Source organism: Brassica napus, chromosome A6 (assembly GCF_020379485.1).
Source record: "Brassica napus cultivar Da-Ae chromosome A6, Da-Ae, whole genome shotgun sequence".
In the NCBI taxonomy this organism is placed as follows: Eukaryota; Viridiplantae; Streptophyta; class Magnoliopsida; order Brassicales; family Brassicaceae; genus Brassica; species Brassica napus.
Genome location: NC_063439.1, coordinates 100,562 through 113,207, shown reverse-complemented (window position 1 = coordinate 113,207; position 12,646 = coordinate 100,562). Strand labels below are relative to the sequence as shown.

Here is a 12,646-nt window from a genome sequence, read left to right as displayed (position 1 = left end):
TTTTTTATTCTAGCATTATCCTATATATATGAACTTATAGAAATTCATAGTTTTACCCCAAAAAGAGCAAAGAATCACTTCACACCTTTTGTTCACCTCACTCTTAATGCTATTTTGTGATACACGAGTAATATATACGTACTATAAAAAATAAACTAAATAAAAGTAAATGACAGAATCCACAAAATTATATTGCATAAGGGAAGCAACATAAGAATAAAAGCAAAGTAGCAATTAAACTCCATGTGTTCTAGGTTTGTTTTCTCGATCTCTTTTAGTAATATAAACTGCGAAATTAAATTACATGGTTGTCCAAATGATCACCGTTGTATTTGTTATATAACATATAAGAATGAATTCTTTCTTGGATGAAACATAAGAGTGATTACTAGCTATGGCCAATATGGAATATTTGATGATACAACGAAATACACAGAAAATAGCTTTTTGATATCATTATTATCAATATATGAATGTATAGGCTCTGGCCGTGTCTAAAACGTGATACTACAGAATAAATTTGTTTAAATAAATATATAGGGACCAAACGATCAAAGGTGATAGTGTATAAAATCAATCGTGTAATAGTAAATAGTAAAGTGTAAACTAATCTCTCTTAATCCATATTTCCTCTATATGAATCGGAGTCAATAAACGCTCAAGCTTCGGTGAACCGTGAATATTACTATATACAGAAAAAAATGTAGTAAAAAATCTAATACATGGCGTACATTTTATAGTTTAGGTTAATACTACTCTATAGTAGCGACATTCACGTGGACGGTTGCTATATCTAAAAACATTCTTCTAAAGTAAGATACCAAAAAGAAAAGAAACAAAAAAAAAAGCATTCTTGGTTTATATTCTTGTAGATTTAATTTAATTGTTGCCGAAGCAAAGTAGTTGATTCCCAATTTGGAAAATGGAGTATTTAAAGGCTAGTAGTTGATTTCGCATAACACACACCAATTCAAAACTCCCTAGCTAGCTCTTCTTCAGAAGCAACCAAACCAAGAAATGGAGTCACTGATCAAGTCCCAGCACGCTCAGAAACAAGCTGGCCACAGTGGTAAAGCTCCGGGTACGGAGATTATACCGGCGACGACGGGACTAACGATGTCATCGGACGAGAGCATGATGCTGAAGCTGATCCAACAAACACACTCCCCTGATGCTCGCGAAGTCCAAGTGCGTGGCCTTCTCTCTCTCGTTGAAGATATTCTCGATCGTGCCACTCTTGACTCCGACGACTCCAACGCCTCCGTTAGTGTACATATAACACGTTTCATAATTACTTTATTCGTATGACATAAAATGTTAAGCACTTGTTTGAATTCGCAGATGCTCCCATTGCCTACGGATGATAAACTGATGCAATCAAGCATGATGAGCGTTCTTGATAGCGTCTCATATGCTATCGATCGCGTCGCCTGCGAGGTGAACTCGGTTTTTCTTTATTTAGAATTACATTCGGTATAACTTGGGAAACAAGCAAATATAAGGATTTGGTGTGTTTGGTTACTTTCATGATATATAGAACTAATCAGTTTATGGAAGATTTTACTTTGGTTTTGGTTTAATTATCTTGGTTTGAATGGGAAACCCAAATTTGTAGCCATCATACCCTGTAAAATTTGTTATACAATTTACCACCAAAACCTAATTTGCGAAATAACTTGTGAAACAAGCAAATATAAGGATAAGTTTAATTTTGCATGCACTGTCTTTATGTTTTTAATTATTATTATTGTAGATAGCCTACAAGTCTCTGACCGGATCAGACGCACATGAAATAACAATGTCAGTGTTCGAACACCTCTCGAGCTTCCACTGGGACGGCAAGCTAGTCCTGACTCTAGCCGCGTTCGCCTTGAACTACGGAGAATTTTGGCTTCTGGTCCAGTTCTACTCAAAGAATCAGCTGGCTAAATCCCTAGCTATGCTAAAGCTCGTCCCTGTTCAGAACAGAGTGACCCTCGAGTCTGTATCCCAAGGGCTCAACGATCTCATCCGTGAGATGAAGAGCGTCACCGCATGTGTAGTGGAACTCAGTGAGTTACCTGGTCGCTACATTACACTGGACGATCCTCAGCTGTCGAGAATCATCTCTACCATCCCAATCGCTGTCTATTGGACCATAAGAAGCATCGTGGCTTGCATTTCTCAAATCAACATGATCACTGCCATGGGACACGAGTGCGATGATGATTTTTATTTTATATCTTTTTATTGCTTTTGAGCTGTGACTCTTAACGATAATATTACTACTATAACAGGATGATGAACACTCAAATGGATTCATGGGAAACGTCCATGTTAGCTAACAAGCTCAAGAACATTCATGACCATCTCGCCGAGACCTTGAGACTTTGCTACCGTCACATAGGTTCGTACGGTCTCAATTCAACACATTGATCTCTCTCTCTCTCTCTCTGCTGACAAATAAAGGTAACAGAGAAGCAGAGGAGCTCAGAATCCTTAAAGATGTTGCATTCTCTATTCGACACAACACACATTGATAACATGAAGATTCTCACGGCCCTCATTCATCCTAAAAACCACACCATGCCATTGCAAGATGGTTTAACCAAGAGAAAGGTTTCTAAATTTCTTTTTTTATTTAAAAAAGGCCGTTCATGTAAACAAACTGCTCAATCAATCTAAAAAACTAAACTAGTAAGAATAAATTGTAGGTTCACTTGGACGTGTTGAGGAGGAAGACAGTGTTGTTGCTAATATCTGACCTCAACATATTGCAAGACGAGCTATCGATATTCGAGCAAATCTACACAGAATCAAGGAGCAGCTTGTTGGGAGCCGATGGTAAGAGTCATATGCCGTACGAGGTTGTGTGGGTTCCGATAGTGGATCCGATCGAAGATTACGAAAGATCACCGAGTCTGCAGAAGAAATTCGAGGCTCTCCGTGCACCTATGCCATGGTACACAGTGGATAGTCCAAAGCTGGTAGAGAGACATGTGGTGGAGTTTATGAGAGAGAGATGGCATTTCATGAACAAGCCAATACTTGTGGTGCTTGACCCACAAGGCAACGAGGCTAGTCTCAATGCGCTTCACATGATCTGGATTTGGGGGACTGAAGCTTTCCCTTTCACCAGAGCTCGTGAGGAAGAGCTCTGGAGGAGGGAGACCTTTACCCTTAACCTCATCGTCGATGGCATCGACGCTGTCATTTTCAACTGGGTAAATTAAAAAAGATATATGCATGGAAAGTTTCCATTTTTGGCTACCATCCAAATAATATGTTTTAATTAATGATGGCTGCGATTTGATTTACAGATAAATCCGGGAAATTACATATTCTTGTACGGAGGAGATGACTTGGACTGGATAAGAAGGTTCACAATGGCGGCCAAAGCAACGGCTAAAGATTCCGACGTGAAGCTGGAGATGGCTTATGTTGGTAAACGGAACCACAGCCACAGAGAACAGATCAGGCGGATCAGTGAAGCCGTCAGGGCTGAAAATCTGAGTCACAGCTGGGCCGAGCCTGCATTAATGTGGTTCTTCTGGGCTAGGCTCGAGAGCATGCTCTACTCCAAAATTCAACTCGGTAAATCCGATGATCACGATGAGGTAGGTACTCGTAAAACAAAATACTGAAACAAGAGTAGACTAGGGTTGGGAATGGTTTAAAATGTGTGGGTCTATCTATCAAATTATAGGTGATGCAAGGAATCAAGAAGATACTGAGCTACGACAAGCTTGGAGGATGGGCACTGCTGAGCAAAGGAGCTGAGATAGTGATGATAACTCACGGTGTCATTGAGAGGACTGTCACCGTCTACGACCGAACCTGGAAAACTCACGTCCCGACCAAAGGCTACAGCAAGGCAATGTACGACCACCATCATGACGAGGTTCTCAGGGAAACCGGACATCCATGCGCTCACTTTGATTTCCACATCACTGCTCGGAGCGGTCGGATTCCAGAGAAGATGAACTGCTTCGAATGCCACCGTCCCATGGAGAAGTACATGAGCTTCGCTTGTTGTCACGATGAGAAGCTCCTTGACCAAGACGAGAACTACAACTTCTAGATAAATAATAATAAAAAAAACCTATACTATACCCTCTTCGCGGTTCTTTTTCTTTACTTCAAATTTGGAAATTCTCTCATTTCCTTTATTTGTTTCAATAATTTCAGTGTTTGTATAACAGAATTGGCCCTGTCCATGTGTGTGGTTTGTCCTTTGTGGACCATGTTTCGTTGATTTATTTCTAAATAATTCTCAATAATAAAGTATTTCACTATTTCTTGAATGAATTTATATATATATATATTTTTTTTTTTTGTAACACGAGACTTATATTAAAGAGCTCAAAGAGCAAGAACGTTTACAACTGAAGCATATGATTCCGGAGACATGCTCGACGGTACAACAAAAGTAGAAAGCATTATGAAACATAGAAGGATAAAGCCTATAAGAGGCGAGTCAAACTCAGCAAGATGAAAAACCCCATAGAGAAGTTTCACCTTAATCCCTAAGGCGATTGTTCGCAAGAACAACTGATAGTCGAAATCGACGTTGATACACCAATAAGAAGCAGTTGGATTGTTGCGCGACAAGAGCTTTTGGTGAGAAGCTCCAAGACTTTGGGCAACACCAAGAAGAAGTCCTATCTGACTTGATTTGGCACTGAAGTTGGTAGGATCAGTTCTGAACTCAACAAAGCTTCTCAACGAGACTAGGTGAATCTCTAAAGCTAGTTTCGCCTTCTTAGGGACGCTTAGGACAATGGAGTTTGATGACGAACTCAACAGTTTACTCGGGTCAAAACTTTGGACCTCAACATTACCGTGTCGAAGCCAATAATTAGTAACCGAGACAGACCTGAGCATATTAACATCGCACTCGTTCTGGTTTAGCGTGTTTAAAGTAACGTCGGGTAAGAGGCAGAGTGTTTTGGAACAGTCGAGTCTCCTTGCACAATACTTCGGAGTGTTCCTCCGCTTTGTTGGAATGAGAGCACATGGCAGTGGAGGAGCGAACTGACCTTTTTCGATATCTCTTCCTAGGTGAGGAAGGAGGTTGAAACGCAGTGGACAGAACCTTGCAATTGGTGGAGATGACAAAAGGTCTACTCGGAAAAGCTTATCTCTATAGAGTACTTGGCGTTGACGCAGTGTTGGCTCAATGACAGATGGAAATACATCATTATCAAAGCCCGCAAGGAAGCTGACGAGGGTTGGTGAGATGCGCAGGTTGAAGACGGAGGCGGTGGCCGGATCTGGACTCCGAACTGAAAAAGACGCGATGCTACACGAGTGAGAGACGCCTCCTCGTCTAGAGCGGCGAAGGTTCGCAGCGATGATGAAGGAGACTAAATCGGAACGACATTGATGTACGGTGTAGTCTAAATAAGATACGGAGCAGCAGGACGGAGTCACGGCATCGGTGAAGGGATCTGAGGCGGTGTGGAGTGGTGGAGGCGCTTTAGAGATACAGAAACGATCAGATCTGGCGAGCCTCTGCTCGGGATGAGTAGACCTGGTGTCCCCGCTTGTACAAGGAGGCACGGTGCTGAGGGATGGAGAAGTGGGAGAGACGGCAATGATGAGGGGAGCGGTTGAACCCTGAGGCGCTAGATCTGGGGGAAGCATAGGACTAGTGGCTGAGGTTTGAAACGTGGTGGCGGAGGACAGGACGGAACTATGACGAGAGGAGGAGCGAATGGCGGAAGAGACGATGGACTTCAAGCATGTGCTTGATGGTGAGTGAGAAATTCTCGGTGGAGGGGCCACCGGAATCAAAACAGAGAGCAAGACGAGGTACATGGAGACGAGGAGAACAGAGTGTGAGGAGGGGAAGCGGTGACGCCGGCGAGCCGAGCCGCCGCCGGCGTCAATGACCATTGCTATGAAGCGGCGCCTAGGGTTGCGGGTCAGAGAGAAAGTAAATACAATCTTTGTAAATCTTTCTATACTTTCTTTCTATGTTTCATATATATATATATATATAATACATTTTGTCCCTTTGTTTTTTTTTTCCACTTCAAAATAACTTTTTGCTTTCCCTCTTTTTAATATTTCTAGATTCCATTTTGTTTATCGGGACCGCCATGAAGGACCCCAACATACACCTTTATATTTATTTCTTTCGAGTTTCACATGTTTTTACTTTTTTTTTTGGAAACACAACTTATATTAATGCAAGAAAAGAGTTAGGTGTCTGCCATAAATGCTTCACCCTCAACCAGACACATTTTTGCTAGCTTATCAGCAACATTATTCTGTACTCTCGAGATCCAAGAGCAAGAAAACTCATCAAGTGATCTACAAAAGAAGGTAATATCAGACATAATTCCTTATAGCTCCGGTGGAGCTTCTCCAGACGTGATGGCTTTTATCAGCGAGGCTGAATCCGAGTGGCAATGTAGGCGTTGAATCTCCATCTCTCTGCATTTGGCGATCACTTCCCTCATCGCAAGACCCTCTGCGGCCAGTGCCGAGCCAACGCATTGGACATAAGAGGTAAACTCAGACATTCTTTGTTGCGATTTTATTGTCCATCCAAGACCCGCTGCCTGAGTAGTTGCTCTCCATGATGCGTCTGTGGTAACGACTGTGCAGTTCTCTGCTATCCGGAGTCGAGGTTGGTTTTTTATGGCTGGCGGCTTTCTTTGTTTTTCTTGACTATTTATCCATTCTCTAGCCGAAACTATCGCTTTTGTCAATATCTCCTCTGCTGATGCTGAGTTCCCTTCAAACACAAATTTGTTTCTAGCACACCAAATCTGCCATAATATCCAGGGTGCTAATTGGCCTGAGACAATCCCGATTGGTGGTAGACAGGATCTTCCACACAAATCAAGCCAGTTACTCTGCAAATCTATCAATCCGCTAAGCTCAATGGCTGTTGCAAAGGGGGCATTTCTCCAAATTTCCTCTGCAAACGGACAGTGTAGGAACAGATGATCTATAGATTCTAGAGTACCACATCTCTTGCATAATCCATCTGATGGGATATGTCTCGCAATAAGTAACTCTCCCACGGGGATTGCCTGTTGGAACACTTTCCAGAGGAACATCTTAATTTTTGGGGAGGTATTTAAATTCCAAACACTCTTGAACCATTCCACTTCTCCCGCTGCCTCGACATGTTCCAATTCCTCTGTTTTCCTCGCAATGGATGTATGATAACCAGACTTTGTTGTGTACTCTCCTGATGGAGTGCTCAGCCATATTTGCTTGTCAGGCGCTCCCGTAATGCTTGGTTGAATTGCCTTGATAGTTCCTTCCCATTGTGGGAGCAGCATTTGAACTGTTTCCATATTCCAGATTTTAGAGTTTTCATGGAATAGGTATGCCACCTTTAGATTCCTTGAGGCTTCTGTCGCTGGTCCTGTGGGTCTCAACTGATCGGTAAGACTGAGCCATGGGTCATTCCACACGCTGATTGACGAGCCGTCTCCTACCACCCATCCCATATTTTCCTTTAGAAGATCCATGCCGACAAGAATCCCACGCCAGCCATGTGATATTGCAGATTTTTCAGTGACATCCATGAAGCTTTCTGAGTGGTAGTATTTGCCTTGTAGGATCCTTGACATCAAATGTTTTTACTTTCTTATGTCTTTTTGAGCAACAAAGATAATTCATTAAGGGACTCACTCAGAAAAAGGGCCAAAGGGAGAGTTGTGAATTTGTGATACAAAGATACTTTCTTATGTTCTTATCATCTAATTTGTTGGGTTTTATATATCTTCTTCTAAATGTTTTTTTTCCTACGTAAGGGCATCTTTAACCCAAATACTTATGGAAAGAGTGCTTAACAAAAAATAATATAATAGTATGTGGGTTCCAGGGTGGGACCCACAAAATTTTAAGCACCAGCTTTTTTGCAGTCCATTAGAACACCGCTGCTTGCACTGTTTGCGGGCTCCACTGACACGTGAATTGTTAGGTTAATAGTGCTCTAAGAGCATGTTTATTGTAACTCTTTTAGGTTGGGTCTCTTACCATAATATAAGATACGGTCTCTTAGTTTTTAACTAGAAAAGCTAAGAGACGTCTCTTAAAATAAGAGATATAAGAGACGTCTCTTAGTTTTTTTAGTTAAAAACTAAGAGACCGTATCTTATATTACGCTAAGTGACCGTATCTTATATTACGCTAATAGACCCAACTCAAGAGAATTACAATAAACATGCTGTAGCTGATATCTCATTTTATTGTCCATTGAATTATAGCATTCAGTGTGCCCCTCATGTTGTCAATTTAATGTTTTATTTTCTTTGTTTTGGGCCATATGCTCATGTGTGGTCCATCTTATTAATTTCAGATATTTCTTTTCTTTCTTTTTTTATTCCCAGTAAAGCATGAATTATTTACTTATAAATAATCGTATTGTTATATGCTTAGAATACAAATCCATAATTTCTTCTTTTGATGTAAGCCATAATTAATAAGGAAACTTTCATTTGTTAAACCAATTATTAAAAAAACACTTTCATTTAAGTAATATGATGGATCTTTTTTATGCACGTTGGATTAGTCTAATCAAGGCTTAAATGTTAACAGAACACAAGTGTCTGATCACATGGCCTATGATTTTATCTAATTACCGACCCTCTCATGCTATTGTCCTTCTTCTCTGTCTAACGAGTATCTGATATATACTTCCAGTTTCTGCTATCTTATATGAAAAGTAGATACCTATAGTTTTCAAAGGAGTTATGAGATGTGTTATTATTCCGTGGTAAGTAATTTATTAATGTGATATCTAGTCATTATACTAACAAATCCCTCAGTTAACACAGTATCCAGCTGAAAATGTATGGAATGGAACATTCAATATATATGTACCCCCGGGTCTTTTTAATATATATTTATATATCAGCTCAGCATGCACCTATTTTTAAAAGAAAACTAGTGCTTCCACCCGTGCGGGCGCACGGGTGTCATTTTTTGTGAATGATTTATTTATGATACTTTTATTTAAAGGATGTCTAATCCGGATATCGGTTCGATTTCGGTTCTTTTTTTTTGGTTTTCGGTATTTCGGTTTATAAAGAATTTAAACCATATTAAAATCATGCATACTTTAGTTTGGTTCGGCTGATATACCATCAATTTTTTGTTTATTCGATTTTATACCAAAAACCATAAATATATTTATCATTTATAATATTTTTTTTGCAAATTTTGCTTTATATGGTTTGATATCAATTTTAATATATCATGAAGATATTTTGATTTTTAAATAGACTATTTTCATTTTTTATTTTACTATTTAAATTATAAGTAAACATAATAAGTTAATAATAGTAATAGTTTTTTAGAATAAAAATAAAAAATACTAATCCATAATACTATTAAATAACTAAATATTAGTACATATATTTGTCAACAAAAAGGTAAAAAATATGTTTTTTTTTTAATTTGATAAAAAACCTTTAACTTAATATAAAATATTAAATTACTAAAATCAACATTTTATGTGTGAAATCATATCAATAAAATAAATTATGTTATTAGTTATTTTATATAATTTACATATGATAATACTACTATAATTAATTGATCAATTTATATATCAAACCATATCTATTTACTGTGATTTCTAAAAATACATTCGATATATTCGGTATTACCAAATCTATATTTTCTGTACGTCGGTTTTGGTTTAATTGGTTCAGTTTTACCGGATTGGACACCTTATGTATACACATAAACATTCTTACTGTTTATATGTTCTAATTTATTGTTTAGATTATTCAGTTTCTTTAGTTGTTTGTTTATATGAATGTATTTGTACTTTGTAAAAAAAGGAATATAAATTTAAAATAATTTATACGAACTTATATATATATTATTATATATATGTATCATCCATTTGGACACAACTCTTTCAAATATTCCCAACGACTCAGCCTTGTACAGCAGCAGCTTCTTAATCAGCGTAGTTATTTACCCAAGTTAAGGTGAATGATAAACATGTCATGGTCAAAAGCCAGGGAGTAATATTAAAAATTGGTGCTTTTCTGGTGGCTGATGATCTAAAATGGATGTTTTACTTGAGAACTTTGGCGCATAAACTATGTGCCAAAAGAAAGTACGTACCACTTGATGGATGGGAGGCAACAATGCAGATTCGTTTGTCTTTATTATTTGTTGACAATTTCACTCCGGTCAAGTGCTCGCCAAGAGCTTGAAATGGACAACCAGCAGAGTTACTTGATCCACTGTCAGTTGTTTTACAGCATTGTGGTTGAGAAACCAAGAGCGTTTCCTTGAAACAAAAGCAAGAAAATAGTATTAGTAAGCAAAATTTTGATGACTCACTTAAAGAAGATGCTGCAGCTTAAGTCGGTTGATTTGTGACGTACGCTAATATGAGGTGATACCACGTCCGTTTCCATGATATCCTCTGTCTGCCTGCTACGTTTCATCATGCTTCTCATAGGTTATACCGTGTCCATTTCAACCATATCCTCAGTCTGCCTGCTACGCTTCCTCATGCTTCACGTTGTAACTTGAGGAGATTCAGGAGTCTTTCGTGTTCTTCCACTTTGATTTTTGTTGTAGTGAGGAACTCCCTCTGATATCAGCTCTTTTATTTTCTCAACTTGCTCGGAAAGTGTCTTGTCTGTAAATTTTTTTATGCCCAGTTAGTAAAAGGACAAAGCATTTGATATCAAAGAAAAGCTTGATTCATTAAAAAAAATTCAGCTTTCTTACTCTTTCGTTCTTCTTCCACAAGACACTTTTGAGACTCCAAACGCTCCTCGTCCCTGGTATATCTGTGGACCAAAACAGCCATGATTTTTACATTTCACAAGAATCCAGAAGGAAGTCCAAGGGAAGAGAAGATTAACACAGTAATACTACATGCCTGATTTCAGCTATCTCATTCCTCAATCTCTCCATGTTCTCCTTCAAATTCTGGTTTTCACTTCTCAAATGTTGTGTCTGAGGCTATAAAAGAAAAAGAGAGAAGGACAGGCAAAGAACATACTTTCAAAACACTGGAGTTCAGCAGGCAATTAACTACATAAAAAATTAAAGAAACTGAATTGTTATATAATTCCAAATGTTTACAAGGAAGCTTAGGGATTCGGAGTGGTATTGATGCTCTACTGTCAAACAAATTAGTAATCAAACCTAACGACACAGAAGCAAGTAATGAGAGAGTGAAAGTTGAAGTATGGATGAAAAAGGAAGAGACTTTCTCAGATGGTACCTGAAACAAAGGTAATGAACTCTCGTCTTCTTGTTTCCTATTAACCTCGTCCAATTCCGAAAACTTGAAAATTTCTGGAGACACAAATCGAAACGAAAGTTTTGAAAGTTTTCTAAAATCGAAATCCCTAGAAATTAAAATCAGAAATCAAACCTTGAAGGTGGTGTATTTGTCGTAGAGCTTGGCGCAGAGAGTTTCCATTTCCTACTGAAGAATCAAGAATAACAATTTGGAGATACAACGAAGAACACGATGCAAAATCAAGAAGAAAAAATAGATGGTAATGCTATGGTATAGTAATGCTACAAAACGACGGTGTATAAGCCCAGTGGCATTCTATTGTAATTGTTTGGGAAAAGTCAGGGCTAAGTACTATTTGTACTTCTCTTTTAATAGATTAGATATAGTGTGTATATTCATGATCTTGCGAACAAAACTTTTAAATTGGTTTTTGTCTTGTACCATTGAGGGGGGGGGGGGGGGGGGGGGGGGGGGGGGGGTTATTTTCCAGACAGAGTGCATATACTAAAAAATAAATGAATGAAAGTACGTGAAATCACATGATACGTTACACAGACCCTACATAAACTAGAGTCACGCTATCTTGTCGAAAGTTTTTAATCTCTTGTTTATTTTCTAGCGTTGGAATCATGAAAAGAAACATAGAAGAATGTAAACTATTTATTGCTTAGTCAACTATATGTCTCTCTGTTCTCAAGAACAACAAAAGTTAAAAAGAAGCTTCAATCTCAAGCTATTTGTGTAGATACAGAGAGAGAGAGAGAAAGAGAGAAAGAACATGGGAGGGATGACATCTTCAGTGGCGGCGAAGTTAGTCTTCTTCCCGCCGAGTCCGCCGTCTTACAAGGTGGTAACAGACAAGGTGACGGGACTGTTGCTTCTCGCCTCTTTACCACACCGAGAAAACGTGGAAATCCACAAGCTTCAGACCCGAAGAGGCACCGAGATAATGGCCATGTACGTGAGGCACCCGATGGCAAACTCGACGATAATCTACTCGCATGGAAACGCCGCCGATCTGGGACAAATGTATGAGCTCTTAACTAAATATCCTCCTAGATGGATGTATACTTTATACCCGAGTTAAGAAGCAACATCATCAGCCTAGGTCAAGCAACAGAGTCTGGCTGTGATATAAGATTGAGAGGAGACTATCTGACTATGCACGACAGCAGTGGAAAGCTTAGCAAATAGATCACAGAACCGTTTGTATAAGGTTCGTATGGGAATTCAAGACACTACACAGCTGCACCTAACGGAGATTAGCGAAGCAAATAGGTGGCATGCAAGGCTGGGTCACGTTAATCAAACAACAATGAAGATAATGATGCAGAAGGAGCTGGTAAACGGAATCCCTAGTGTCAATGTTGTGCGAGAAATATGTCCTTCATGCATACTTGGGAAGCAAGCAAGACAAGT

The 12,646-nt window shown here is 39.0% G+C and overlaps 1 protein-coding gene across 2 annotated transcripts; it reads left to right on the top strand.

Annotated features, from left to right (window-relative positions):
- The first annotated feature begins 960 nt into the window (after window positions 1–960).
- On the top strand, window positions 961–4,274 carry LOC106433513 (protein SIEVE ELEMENT OCCLUSION B). Of its 2 annotated transcripts, none has more exons than XM_013874345.3 (8): window positions 961–1,263; window positions 1,342–1,437; window positions 1,754–2,196; window positions 2,277–2,386; window positions 2,456–2,598; window positions 2,694–3,203; window positions 3,300–3,596; window positions 3,686–4,274. In XM_013874345.3, the coding sequence occupies exons 1-8, from the start codon at window positions 1,018–1,020 to the stop codon at window positions 4,058–4,060; spliced, it is 2,220 nt and encodes a 739-aa protein (XP_013729799.2). In that variant the 5' UTR covers window positions 961–1,017; the 3' UTR covers window positions 4,061–4,274. The 2 variants fall into 2 exon arrangements, with proteins under 2 accessions (XP_013729799.2, XP_013729791.2); XM_013874337.3 differs by having other exon boundaries at window positions 972–1,269.
- The last annotated feature ends 8,372 nt before the right edge of the window (window positions 4,275–12,646 follow it).